The sequence below is a fragment of the Hyla sarda genome, chromosome 12 (assembly GCF_029499605.1).
Source record: "Hyla sarda isolate aHylSar1 chromosome 12, aHylSar1.hap1, whole genome shotgun sequence".
Lineage (NCBI taxonomy): Eukaryota > Metazoa > Chordata > Amphibia > Anura > Hylidae > Hyla > Hyla sarda.
In genome coordinates this window covers 18,109,492-18,124,662 of record NC_079200.1, presented here as the reverse complement: position 1 = coordinate 18,124,662, position 15,171 = coordinate 18,109,492, and the positions used below count along the sequence as shown (strand labels likewise).

Here is a 15,171-nt window from a genome sequence, read left to right as displayed (position 1 = left end):
TTTTGGATCTGACATGCAGAATTTTTTTCTCTGCTACAGTCCTGTCATTTTAATGGAATCAGCGAATGACGCTCCTAACGCTGATGTGAATAAGCCCTAAATGCTTTCAGTAAAATCACTGATCTTTTGATTTTGTGCCAGTATGTGTGTGGCTGCATTCACACTACGTTCCCTCCCTACAGGGCCGAAACCCATTCACTTTAATGAGCCGACCGGGGTCAGACAGTGACTCTGGTCGGCTCATTTTGCCCCGTATCTGGTTTTGTGACCGGACTTGGTATGCTAAGATTTTGTTTGTGACGCCAAAGTAGATCAACAACTAGGAGGAGAACACTATACACTGCGGGTCAATTAGTGTGACACTATGTTAGTCATTTTGCAGCAGAAACACAAAAAAATCTGCATGTGTAAATATACCCTGACATATATATCCCCTTCTGCAATGCTTCACAATGGAGAATTTTCAACTGGCTGATACATTTCCATGATCATTTTATGCATCCACAGATTCTCTCCCAATATGGCTTCCATCAATGTACGGTACACTTGTGCGCTTGTGAAAATAGAACCAAACATCCCAGAGTAACGCACGTGCAGTGAACCATTCACTCTTGCTTCCCATCTGAACATTTTTCCTTCCTTTTTATTTTTATTTTTTTGTATCCTATAATTTATACTCTATTTCAGTAGAGATGCTGCCACCTAGTGATGGTAAAATACCGATCTCCCTTGACAGAGGCGTGGGTGTATCTGCCAAAAAATCGCTGTTGGAAATAAACATTTAAAAGGATCTACAGGTTTTGTGAGTGCTGCTGCCGACCCCTATCTTTTCTACTTATCGACTTGGGGGTAAAAAGTAATAGAAAACAAAAAATTTCCTTTCTCCCAGACAATCCAGAAGTATCAGAATCAAGGCAAGGAAGTGAAGATGATGTTCAGCTTTTATTAGGTACAGCAATAACCCCGAAACGGTAAACCCCGAAACGCGTTATTGCTGTACCCAATAAAAGCTGAACATCATGTTCACTTCCTTGCCTTGGTTCAAATTTTTCTGGATTGCCTGGAAATAAGGTAATTTTTGTCTATTATTGCTCCGTACCCTCACAGGACATTCAGTGGTTGTCTTCCTTTCGGGATCTCATTCTACACTTTTTACCCCTAAAGGGGTGATATGTGTACTATCTGTACGCTCAAGGTGAGCGGCAAATTTATAGAGCCTGCTCTTGGGGGTCCCCTATTTATTAGGGTAACGCATGAGGCGCCATCCTCTGGTTTCTTTCTTCTACTTCTACACAGTTTGGGCGAGCCCTCATGGTCACGTGCACCAAATATGTCCAGGAGGTGCTGTTCTTGCGTCACCATTTTCAGCAGTCTCCTTTCTCACCTCCATATATCGCCATACGCTCTCTTTTCATGACTAAATGTTACATTCATTATTTATTTACAACAAATTAATGGTAACTATCCCAAGAGATCGAGAATTTCAGTTGACCAAATGTGGCAAATCCAATTCTTTGGTGTTGCCAGTAAGCAATTGTTAGTAATATGGTTAATAGCTGGGTGTCTGGCATTCGCTGCCACATTTAAGTGATTACCAAACAGGTGCCCTGCTGCAGACAACAATAGGGAAATCCACTCTGAAATACATTGTCCTCTATGGACATGGCGCACTTCAGAGCGGGCCTAGTGCCGGCATATTCTGCTGGCACCAGCTGTTGCAGAACTGCCGGAAATTTTCTGGTGGACATTCCGCAATAATTTCTCTGTGTGAACATGACCTTACATTATATAAGCTTTGCAACATTAAAGTTGATACAGGACAAAAAAGTAAAACACATTTTTTGTTTCAACAGACTTTATTTAGCAATAATTTTGTTTTTGACAATAGTAAAATATTGCCTCGGTTTTGAGCACATTCGTCAATCTCCAACCTTTTTTCAAAAGATAAAGCAATGCTGCAAAAGAAATATGTTTATTGCTGGTTGTAGTAGCAAGTATCACACAGTATTGTATTAATGCACATGGCTTTTTTTTTATTATAGATTCTTCAATGTACATGGGTCAATTTACAGGCTAGAAGAAGTAGCAACGGCTTTAGCTGAAGCTGAAGACAGGATAGGTGACAGTCAGTTTCACAATTCTCCCTCTTCAAAAGAGGGAGAATCTGTGAAACAGGCTGTCGCCTATCCTGTCTTCTGCTTTAGCTAAAGCCGTTTCTACTTCTTCCAGCCGTCGGGCTATTTTATGGTCAAACAAACATTAGTTTTAATACGGAGGAGTGCTTATGAACAGTTTTTGGACTTTTCTATGTTAGAAGCACTGTATTCAGTTTTTCAACATAATGCAACACCGCATGAGGCTGGGTCCACACTACGTTTTGTCCCATACGGGAGCGCATACGGCAGGGGCGAGCTAAAAGCTCGCGCTCCCGTATGTGACCGTATGCGCTCCCGTATGCCATTCACTTCAATGAGCCGACCGGAGTGAAACGTTCGGTCCGGTCGGCTCATTTTTGCGCCGTATGCGCTTTTACAACCGGACCTAAAACTGTGGTCAACCACGGTTTTAGGTCCGGTTGTAAAAGCGCATACGGCGCAAAAATGAGCCGACCGGACCGAATGTTTCACTCCGGTCGGCTCATTGAAGTGAATTACATACGGGAGCGCATACGGTAACATACGGGAGCGCGAGCTTTTAGCTCCCCCCTGCCGTATGCGCTCCCGTATGGGACAAAACGTAGTGTGGACCCAGCCTAACATTGTTATGTTCCAAGCCGGTGTTTTCCAATTTTTGCACATAGGTGTAGTACGTAGTTAAAAGCAGTAGTGCCGCCCTCAATTTCTCTGTGCCTAGTGCTTAGTTTAGACGTAATTGGGATGGTGGAAATGCTGGTTGTAGTTGCAACTATCACACAGTATTGCATTATGCACATCTCTGCGAGCAGTTTGCGTAGATTCAAACTTGCAAAGCAAGAACAATTTTTATTATGGTCAAAAAATTATTTTCAGAGGGGTCAAGTATTTCTGATGCTTCTTTTTTTTATTATAGGGTTTTCAATGTGTAAGGGTCCGATTCTTGTATTGTTCTGTCCACCAATTCTGTTGGGGTGACTAACAGACAGAAAGCGCTGATGGGTTATAGATGGTAAAAGCCATCTGTGCACATTGAATTTTTGATCGTTCCCTTCATCTGATTGAGGTCTTTGCAGGTGTATTGAATTTACAACGTAAAGCTATTGGTTTCCATCGTCATCACTGAAGTGCCGGAATTTCTGTATGACCCATAGTATGAAGCGAAAGTGGCTCTAGTGATGCATCCAAAATTTTTAAGCAAGAGAAAAATGTCCTTCCTGAAATTCACCCCAACAAATACGTAGATGATAGGATTGAGACAACATCTTGTAAAGGCCAGGTTGCTGGTGATTATGATGGCAATATTTTTCCGATTTCCTACATCGCAGGACATCTGACGGCTTCCTAGAAAGTCTGTGATCTCCATGAAGGTTACCAGTGTGTATGGGAGCTGAAATACCAGGAAGGCCACCACAACAGAGATGATAACTTTGAGGGCTTTGTACTTCCGAAAGCCCCTGCTGGATAGAACAGATCTGATAATAATGGAGTAGCAAACCACCATGACCAAGAAAGGCACAATAAACCCAAGGATTATCTGGGAGAAGTTGCTTAGGCTCTTTACTGTGCTGGTGATGTTTTCTGGAAATACCATGATACATGAGTAGAATTCATCAAGCTGTTTGGATTCACTGTAAATAAACTCCGGAAGACTGAATATAACCGATACCAACCAAAGAATTGGGGTGATCACCTTGCTGTAATAGAGGGTTCTTTGACGTAAAGTATGGGCCTTAACTGCTTGGACAATTTCAAAGTATCTGTCGATGCTTATACAGGCCAGGAACAAGATGCCACTGAAGAAATTGATAGCGTGCACGCCCTGTACCATCTTGCAAATTTCATCTCCAAACACCCAACCTATCACGGCACTGATAGACCAAAAGGGAAGCGTCAAGAGCAGAAGGAGGTCGGCCAAGGCCAGGTTGATCAAGTAGATATCGGTCATGGATTTTATACTCTTCACAAATCCATATGTCAAAAGAACCAACATGTTGCCAGATATGCCAATCAGAAAAACCAGACATTGAACACACGGTTGGAAGACTTTGCTGAATTCTCGTATGGGGCTCCCGTCACAGATCTCTGGAATTTCACGGTCATAATCAGAAGACACATAGTAATATGATGTGTAGAGGCTATTTGGGGAAGTCTGTAAGAAAGAAGAAAATGGCATTATTTGTTGGATAACCTAAAATTTCCAACAAGCATCAGGCAACACTTTTCCATTTGTACTGTTATGGCATGTGGAAAACATGAAACAGCCAAGATTCAGCTGCCCATCAAATGTAAACTTAAAGGGGTACTCCGCCCCTAGACATCTTATCCCCTATCCAAAGGATAGGGGATAAGATGTCTGATCGCCGCGGTCCCACTGCTGGGGACCCCCGGGATTGCCGCTGCGGCACCCCGCTGTCATTACTGCACAGAGCGAGTTCGCTCTGCACGTAATGACGGGCAGTACAGGGGCCGGAGCATCGTTACGTTACGGCTCTGCCCCTTGTGACGTCACGGCCGCCACCCTCAATACGAGTCTATGGGAGGAGGCGTGGCGGTCTTCACATCCCCTGCCATAGACTTGTATTAAGGGGGCGGACCGTGATGTCACGAGGGGTGGAGCCATGACATCACGCTGCTCCGTCCCCTGTATCGCCCGTCATTACGCACAGAGCAACTCGCTCTGTGCAGTAATGACAGCGGGGTGCCGCAGTGGCAATCCCAGGAGTCCCCAGCAGCGGGACCGCGGCGATCTGACATCTTATCCCCTATCCTTTGGATAGGGGATAAGATGTCTAGGGGCGGAGTACCCCTTTAAAGAGTAAAGAGTCATAATTTTGTTAAATTTTATAATCCTCCCAGTTTCTGCTCAGTCTCAGTCAGATTCACAGACTAGGAAGGGGCGCTCCCCAGCAGGCGTGACATCTTCTGAAGTCATACAGAGAAAATCTTCCTCCCTCACTCTGCTACAAATCCCAGAGCAGTTCAAGGTGAGATGAGCTATAATTGGTTAAGGCTGCATTCACCCCCCTCGGCACTCCAGACTGCCTTTCCTGCTTTTGGATTTCTGCCAGGCTAACAGGAGTCCAAAGTCTGTGCAAAGGATCACGGGAAATGTGCTCTGGACAAGTAGTGAGACACCTAGTGGCAGCTTTTTTAAACACAAATAAAACGTAAATCTTTTTAAACAAAAAAACATTAGAAAGATTTTTTTATTTACCATAAGGAGTGCAATAGCAAAAATTAGTTTTAATGATAGTGCCCATTTAAAGGGGTTGTCTTATTTGCTTAAAATGTAACAGAAGCCAGCTGTAAGATAAGTACCTATGACCTACTCGCCTCTCCCGGTCCAGCATTGGCGCTCCGTAACACTTCAATCCTTTATTTACACTGAGGCCGTAGTGGGTTCGAGATGTTATTGAAGTAAGTAAACAAAAGCATTGGGGCAAAAGTAAGTGATGCTGCTGGATGGGGTGAGTATAGCATAGCTACAGTAGTTATTTTACAGCTAGCTGTCTGACGCTCGTGTCATAAACCTATCAGACAACCCTTGTAATACTACATTTCCCCTGAAGAGGCCTGAGTTAGGCTGTTTTGAATTGAATTTTCTGTTCAATTTTAGAAGCAGGAAAATAATTGTCTAATATTGGAGTCTGTCATGTCCCACAACTAGTTTGGAAAGTCTATTGCAGTACTGGAAGTTAATCATACAGTATGACTATTTTTACTTGAAGAAATAAAATATTCGCATTGTTTTAAAGAATGCTTGTGCTGGACTTTCTCCTTTTTTATTCTCTTCGTGGTGGATTATCTCCCTGCCCATCCAAGCAAGTGAGAAAAAGTGTGACAGGTGTGCTGGCTTCATCATAGTCATTGTGAGAACTTGTTTTCATAGCTTTGAACTGCTATGGGAGAAAGAGTGGGGAGAAATTGGAGAGGAACAGGGATGGTGGTGGGGCAACAGGTTCGCACCAGCAAGTGCTTCGTCCGGCATCCACGGAGGGGAGACATTGGGGAGGAACGGGGATGGTGGTCGGGCAACAGTTTCCCACCAGCAGGCACTTTGTCCGGCCTCCATGGCGGGGAAACATTGTAGGTGCTTTGTCCAGCCCCCACACAGTGGGGAGATATTGGAGAGGAACGGGGATAGTGGTCAGGCACCAGTTTCGCACAAGTATGTGCATCGGACATGCTGGTGCGAAACTGTTGCCCAACCACGTTCCCCATTCCTCTCCAATGTCTCCCCGCTGTGTCCATATGTAAGTTTTTTATTAAATAAAGGAGATTGAACAGTACGGTGAGTGCCCCATCTTATGTTTTCTTAATGAAGATTATATTTATTCGGTTATTTTATCTAGGAAGTTAAGCACCTTTGATCTGTTCTAAAGGACCAATTGCCTGTGTACTTTACCCACGCTGCTTTTCTTTCTTTCACTGTTGGATGGTGCTATATAGGAAGGTTTTGAATCTTGGGAGGTCATATGGATATGTCTTTTGTTTGTTATTTTAGTACACCGCTATGCTTTCCTTCCTGCTTATTCTTCGTCTGCATATGAGAAACTGATTTCTTGTTCCTGACTTTGTGTCTGTAGCTACTAATCTCCTAAAATACATGAGATACCTATTTTTTCCTAACTTCACTATCTGTCCATAGAACTTGAATTCTACAAACTCTGTATTTTACACAAAGGATCAATTTGTTACATGTTAGCAGCAAAATTTCTATCCTATCCTCTCTCACATGGTTTTTGGTAGAACAATTATTCTGGTTAAATATGCCTACAGTTTGCTTCTTTCATCCAATATTTAAAGTGGTACTCCCATACTGAACAACTTATCTCATATCCATGGGATAAGGGATAAGCGTCCGACCACTGGGACCCCCAATGATCACCTGCCTGGTGCCCCTGCTCTTCCAAAGCACTGTGCAGTGGATGACACCCTCCCTCCATGCATCTCTATGGGGGAGCCAAAGGTACAGCACTCGTGTATCTGTGTCTCGAGTGTGGTGGTCAACACAGCTCCGGGTCTATGTTTCAGAATAGAGCACAGTTAAACACAGAAATTATTAACCTTTTAAGGTTGTGCTATAAAAAGGCATAAGTCTACTGAGGGCTTTGTTCATATCAGTCAATGCTGAAGCAGGAGGCTCAGTTGATTCACAATCCACAGATGGAGGTTATGAGGAGAAACAGTGGCCTTGATTTACTATGTTTCCGATGTTGTTTTTTTTTGTTAACGATGTTCCCGACGGGTTTTTATGGGGATGTGCACCACAATTGTGTGTGTGCCAGAATTTGGGCTGCGGTTGGTCAAGCATAAGCGGCTGGATTGGCGTTCTCACAAAATTACCTCATACCACGATAATGGAGGACTTCAAGGGTGTTGTTATTCACATTCAGTCCTTACACTCAGTTCCTTGGGTTTTCCTCAGGCACCTGATGTCTGATGAAGGTCCTATGATGAAGGACCAAAACACCCTTGAAGTTCTCCATTCTCATGACACATGGTGGTTTTTTTTGCGAGAAGGTCTGTGTGGTGGCTTGTGCTTGACTAACTACAGCATCTATGGTAAGATGGTTCAAAGTCCAGTTGTTGCCCAGATTGGAATTTGAATACATCCACCCCAGAAAAATCACTCGACAATCACTTTTGTGAAAACCAGAATGGGGAAATGGTGATCAGCAGGGACTAGAGTCACAGTCAGAATGGCATGGGATGGAGCAAGTGAGTACTATTTCTTTTCTAATAAAAAAAAAAAAAAAAAAAATATATATATATATATATATATATATATACACCGCTCAAAAAGATAAAGGGAACACTTAAACAACACAATGTAACTCCAAGTCAATGACACTTCTGTGAAATCAAACTGTCCACTCTGGAAGCAACAATTTCACATGCTGTTGTGCAAATGGGACAGACAACAGGTGGAAATTATAGGAAATTAGCAAGACACCCCCAATAAAGGAGTGGTTCTGCAGGTGGTGACCACAGACCACTTCTCAGTTTCTATGCTTCCTGGCTGATATTTTGGTCACATTTGAATGCTGGCTGTGCTTCCACCCTAGTGGTAGCATGAAACGGAGTCTACAACGCACACAAGTGGCTCAGGTAGTGCAGCTCATCCAGGATGGCACATCAATGTGAGCTGTGGCAAGAAGGTTTGCTGCGTCTGTCAGCATAGTGTCCAGAGCATGGAGGCGCTACCAGGAGATAGGCCAGTACATCAGGAGACGTGGAGGAGGCCGTAAGAGGGCAACAACCTAGCAGCAGGATCGCTACCTCCACCTTTGTGCAAGGAGGAGCAGGTGGAGCACTGCCAGAGCCCTGCAAAATGACCACCAGCATGCCACAAATTTGCCTGTGTCCACTCAAACGGTCAGAAACAGACTTCATTAGGGTGGTATGGGGGCCCGACATCCACAGGTGAGGGTTGTGCTTACAGCCCAACACAGTGCAGGACGTTAGGCATTTGCCAGAGAACACCAAGGTTGGCCAATTCACCACTGGCGCCCTGTGCTCTTTCCAAATTAAAGCAGGTTCACACTGAGCACATGTGACAGACATGACAGAGTCTGGAGATGCCGTGGAGAACATTTTGCTGCCTGCATCATCCTCCAGCTTGACCGGTTTGGTGGTGGGTCAGTGATGGTGTGGGGTGGCATTTCTTTGGGGTGCCGCACAGCCCTCCATGTGCCTGCCAGAGGTAGCCTGACTGCCATTAGGTACCGAGATGAGATCCTCAGACCCCTTGTGAGACCATATGCTGGTGCAGTGGGCCCTGGGTTCCTCCAAATGCAAGACAATGCTAAACCTCATGTGGCTGGAGTGTGTCAGCTGTTTCTGTAAGAGGAAGGCATTGATGCTATGGACTGGCTGCCCGTTCCCCAGACCTGAATCCAATAGCACATCTGGGACATCATGTCTCACTCCATCCACCAACACCACACACTGTCCAGGAGTTGGCATGGAGGTCATACGGGCACGTGGAGGCCACACACACACACTACTGAGCCTCATTGTGACTTGTTTTAAGGACATTACATAAAGTTGGATCAGCCTGTAGTGGGGTTTTCCACTGTGATTTTGAGTGTGACTCCATATCCAGACCTCCATGGGTTGATACATTTGATTTCCATTGATAATTTTTGTGGGATTTTGTTGTCACATTCCACTATGTAAAGACGAAAGTATTTCATACGATTAGCTCATTCATTCAGATGTAGGATGTGTTATCTTAGTGTTCCCTTAATTTTTATGCAGTATATATATTTTGGGCCTCTGATACTAGCAGCTGTGTGTTTTTAGTTTTTTTGTACATAGTAAAGTAGACTTGCATTGGTTTCTTCTAGTCTGAGAACTGGACAGGTTCTATTCTTCTGTTGGGCCGGTTGCCAGCTAATATCAGTGTTTTTTTCTTTTCGCTGGCGTTGGTATTGGTACTCTTTCACATCTTTATGAAACTTATGCACATTGCTGACTCATTTTTTGCCTTGTCATATATAGTAGTGACATTTAGGTTTAGAAAGTGTTGATCTATAAAAGAAAATTACCAGTAGGCAGGGGGTTTGTTCTTTTTTAAATGATCCACCTTTCCTCATTACTACTGTAAAATATTTAGCATTTATTTAATCTGGAGAGAGATTACCGGTGTGCTGTCATGTGGTAAGCTTTTATGTCTTACTGTATGTAGGTTAGGTTGAGGAAATTTTGGCAGACTAGCACTGACTGCAGCACTGATTTTCTCTTTTTAGGGTCTATTCACACGTACATTATACTGCACAGGATTTGAAGCTGTGTTCAGTCTTTAAGTTTACATCGAAATCTGCAGCTGACATCTCTGTCCATGTCAGGAACTGTCCAGAGCAGGAGAGGTTTGCTGTGGGGATATGCTCCTGCTCTGGACAGTTCTGGACACAGACAGAGGTGTCAGCAGAGAGCACTGTGGTCAGACTGGAAAGAACTACACAACTTCCTCTGAAGCATACAGCAGCTGATAAGTACTGGAAGGGTTAAGATTTTTAAATAGAAGTAATTTATAAATCTGTATAACTTTCTGGCATCAGGTGATTTGAAACAATTTGTCTTCCACCGGAGTACCCCTTTAAGTGGTGGACACCACTGTGTGGAACCAAGTGGCCTCCATTATAGGTCAGTTAAAGGGGTATTCCAGGAAAAAACTTTTTTATATATATATCAACTGGCTCCAGAAAGTTAAACAGATTTGTAAATTACTTCTATTAAAAAATCTTAATCCTTTCAGTACTTATGAGCTTCTGACGTTAAGGTTGTGTGAAGTTAAAGTGCTCTGTGATGACACCTGTCTCAGGAAACGCCCAGTTTAGAAGAGGTTTGCTATGGGGATTTGCTTCTAAACTGGGCGTTTCCCGAGACAGGTGTCATCAGAGAGCACTTAGACAGAAAAGAACAACCTTAACTTCAGAAGCTCATAAGTACTGAAAGGATTAAGATTTTCTTAATAGAAGTAATTTACAAATCTGTTTAACTTTCTGGAGCCAGTTGATATATACAATTTTTTTTTTTCCTTGATAACCCCTTTAAGTTTGTCAGTTGCCATAGGTGAAAATTATGCAATAGATCCACACTGTGTTGTGGTTTTCATTTATGTGAATAGATCTGAATGTTCATGGCTGGAACAGGTTATTTTCGTGTCCTAGCCACATAAGACAAATGGCACCCCACGAGAAGGAAAAAATATATATACTATACATATAATATATAAAAAAATATATTAATATATAAAAATATATATAATATACATATATATGTATGATAATTTAGCTCTAGTCAATAGTATTCAGCTGCGCTCAGGAACAGACACGTAACTAGTAGTTTCTGGGCACCAATACAAAATCTGCAACAGGGTACGGTATTTCCTGTATTTACTAACTTTTCCCTTCATTTTGCACTTTTCCCTATGTTTTGCTTTTTTTCTTTAACAACTACTCTGATTTGTCAGCTCAAAGCCACTACATTTTATGTGGGAACATATATAAATAAATATGTAGGGTAGGGTTTTTGGGATTTTTATTTTGTCATAAATTTTGGCACAAGAAGCATGCAACACAATTTGGGCGCAAAACCTGAAAAAACAAAAACAAAACAAAAAAACAGTCGGAATCGCATTAGTAAATGACCCCAAATATATACAGTTGTGGCTTCAAACTTTGTTTGAGTTTGAGAATAGTTTGGCTTTGTCCCTTTTCTGTTCCAGCATGACTGCAGGGTCCATAGACGCATGAAGGGGTGAGTCTCAGGTGGAGCTAAAGAAGTGCATGTTTCTTACATGTCACTTATGTCTGTGTCCATATGTACATATTTACCAGCACTTAAATGGGTATTCCAGGAATTTTTTAAATTTGACTATGCTACAGGGGCTGTAAAGTTAGTGTAGTTCATAATATAGTGTCTGTACCTGTGTGCGACGGTTGTCTCACAATTTTTCTGTGATTTTCACCCGACTATTTATTTTTAACAGCATACAAAATGACTGTTGTCTTGGATTTTTCCCAGGTTGCAATACGGCCGAGACCTGACTCACTAGTCAGCTGATGACAGGGAGCCTGTCTGCTTCAATGGGTGGAGGGATCGATTGGTGGGAGAGAGATCAACTGCAACTAATGCAACAGCTGTAGGCACCCTGATTGAAAACCACAGGTCTTTTGTTTTAATGGGTGGGGTGGCTGATGTGTGGGAGGGAGGAAAATGGAATTGTGGGATTTGTAGTCAAAAAAAGAAAAGTCAAACAGGAAATTCAAGTTCACAAAAAGCTAGCCACAGTGTTATGGTAATTTCATAACATAGCCATTTAGCCCCAAGACAAGCGCAGATCCTTCCTAAGCATGTCCATTACTGTCTGCCAGGTACGTACTAAAATCACCTTATGGCGGACAACCCCTTTAAACAAGAAAAAATATCAGGTGCCAAGATGGCTTAAGTATATGTTTTTATATGAGTCGACACTTGGCCTAATAAGGTGCAGTAGGGCGACCAGATGGTAGTTTCTATGACTTTTAGCAATTGTTTCGATGCTGATTTAGGGTAGAGCTTAAAACGGATCTGCAAATGGGTGGTATGGCTATTGCTCATGTTCACCCTTAGCAGAAAAAGTCCCCTAAATGTGCTTATATTACATTGTAAGGTCCCCAGTGTGTGTGCATGGGGGGAGGGGGTTGACTAATAAAATAACTAAAGTAAAATATAGTTTACTAAATAAGAAGAATGCCCAAAAAAGGGATTAAAGGGGGTATTCCCAGAATTGAACATTATCCTCTATAAATCGGATAGTGCAGAAGAGATTGTTGAAAAGCACAGAATATAACAAATATCCCCCAAAGAGTGTTTATTGTGCAAAAAGTAGTAAAACGTAATCCTATACATGTGCAGTATCACTGTAATCGTACCAACTTATAAAATACAAGATATTTATGCCACACAGTGAACATTCAAATGCAAAATATGCTAAAATAATAGCTGTCTCTTCTATTACCCAATGGAAAGAGTTAAAGGGGTATTCCAGGCCAAAACTTTTTTTTATATATCAACTGGCTCCGGAAAGTTAAACAGATTTGTAAATTACTTTGATTAAAAAATCTTAATCCTTGCAATAGTTATTAGCTTCTGAAGTTGAGTTGTTTTTTTCTGTCTAACTGCTTTCTGATGACTCACGTCCCGGGAGCTGTGCAGTTCCTATGGGGATATTTTCCCATCATGCACAGCTCCCGGGACGTGACATCAGGACTATCTGGAGCCAGTTGATATATAAAAAAAAGGTTTTGCCTGGAATACCCCTTTAATAATAGTCATAGAGGCTATAGGTACCGCAGGTACTGGTGAAAAATAACTTATTTAATGGAGTTCATGTGAAGGAGGAACAATGGAGTTCTTTTTTTAACGAAATATCCAAAAGTATAAGGTATATAATTTGTGTCACTGTAATTGAACCAAATTTGAGAATAAAGGAATTTATATTGTGTGTATGTTTATACCTTATGGTGATCAGAAACAAATATTAAAGGGGTACTCCGCTGGAAAAAAATTTTTTTTAAATCAACTGGTGCCAGAAAGTTAAGCAGATTTGTAAATTACTTCTATTATAACATCTTAATCCTTCCAGTACTTTTCAGCTGCTGTTATGATCCACAGGAAGTTATTTTCTTTTTGAATTTCCTTTCTGTCTAACCACAGTGCTCTCTGCTGACACCTCTGTCCATTTTAGGAACTGTCCAGAGTAGGAGCAAATCCCCATAGAAAACCTATCCTGCTCTTGACAGTTCCTAAAATGGACAGAGGTGTCAGCAGAGAGCACTGTGGTCAGGCAGAAAGGAAATTAAAAAAGAAAAGAACTTCTTGTGGATCATAACAGCGGCTGATAAATACTAGAAGGATTAGGATAAATAGAAGTAATTTACAAATCTGTTTAATTTTCTGGCACCAGTTGATTTAAAAAAAAGTTTTTTTTCCAGTGGAGTACCCCTTTAAAAAAAAAAAAAATCTATTATTCCTCCATAGAAAGAGCTTATGCAATAGCTGTACACCACAATCATTTTATTAAAAATGAAAAGTTATTTTGCAGAAACATGGTCTCATATGGCTATGTTGGCTGAAAAATAAAAAAAAGTTTAAAAAAAACAACAACAACAAAAAACAAATAAAGTAAATTTAAATAAATAAAATTAATTAAATTAATAAATACATTTGAATAAATAAATGAATTTAGGCTTTGCGCTATTTTTTTTAACCAAAATGATGAGAAAACCCCCCAACATATATCATTATAGGTTATTGGGTCCATCGTGTCATAAGTTATGACAGAACAAGGAAACAAAGTTCAGGGAGACAAATATATATTAAAAAAAATTAAGATAATAAAATAAATCAGTGTTTCTCACCTCCTCGAGTAGCTCTTCAGGTTTCATTATGGAGCAATACTGAGAGACTGAGTGATACTGATAGTGTCAGATTTGCCTCCCTCAAGAAGTGACGAGAAGATAATTGTGCGCCGAGGAGCTGATGTCTGTTTTTTTATACATCGAAACTACAGTCACCTTTCTCAGGAAATGGGGAGGATAGAAATGTGGAGGATAGTAATTCTAAAACTTGCAGTATACATGAAATGACCACAATTTCCTTTATGGGTATATAACATGTGGTTTACAAATAAAAAAAAACATAGCAGACATCAGCTCCTTGGCGCACAGCTATCTCACTTCTTGAGGGAGGCGAATCTGACCTTTTCAGATGAGACTAATGAAATAAATAATGGCCGCATCGTTTTCATGGCTGATTCTAGGTGGGTGCAGAATGGTGCTTTTTAAAAAATGGCATAACAAAAAAGAAAACATGCATTTTAGAGATCAAACAGTACTTTATTGAGTACGTAAATTACATTAAAAACCCATAAAAGGGATTAGAAAAGATACAACAAACAATAATGATAATAGCCACAATGGACCAGATTGAAAATGGTGGCTACCAATAAGTATAAATCAAGGATGTATGTAAACAGACCCTTAATAATGGGACTAAGTCCATGTGCAAAGATACAACATGATAAACAAGGTTACTCTGATGCTGTGTAAATATTAATAGCAACATATAAAAAGACCGCAGTGGGACAGAGTATACATGGGTAACCAACACCGAACCCAACGTTTCGCTACTGCTTCATCCGGGGCGACGCCCCCGGATGAAGCAGTAGCGAAACGTTGGGTTAGGTGTTGGTTACCCAGGTATACTCTGTCCCACTGAGGTCTTTTTATATGTTGTTTTATACCTTGCTATTAATATATACAGCATCAGAGTAACCTTGTTTATCATGTTGTATCTTTGCACATGGACTTAGTCCCATTATTAAGGGTCTGTTTACATACATCCTTGATTTATACTTATTGGTAGCCACCATTTTCAATCTGGTCCATTGTGGCTATTATCATTATTGTCTGTCGTATCTTTTCTAATCCCTTTTATGGGTTTCTAATGTAATTTATTTACTCAATAAAGTATTGTTTGATCT

At 41.2% G+C, this 15,171-nt stretch overlaps 2 protein-coding genes across 7 annotated transcripts in view; one reads left to right on the top strand and one right to left on the bottom strand.

Moving 5' to 3' along the window:
* CNTNAP1 (contactin associated protein 1) overlaps positions 1–15,171 on the top strand; it is a 354,100-nt gene that overhangs the window by 148,909 nt on the left and 190,020 nt on the right. The window lies entirely within an intron of this gene.
* Positions 3,040–14,124, bottom strand: CCR10 (C-C motif chemokine receptor 10). Its single transcript, XM_056549098.1, has 2 exons — positions 14,048–14,124; positions 3,040–4,284 (listed from the first exon to the last, which is right to left on the bottom strand). Exons 1-2 carry the CDS (start codon positions 14,072–14,074, stop codon positions 3,220–3,222), a joined length of 1,092 nt encoding a protein of 363 aa, XP_056405073.1. The 5' UTR covers positions 14,075–14,124; the 3' UTR covers positions 3,040–3,219.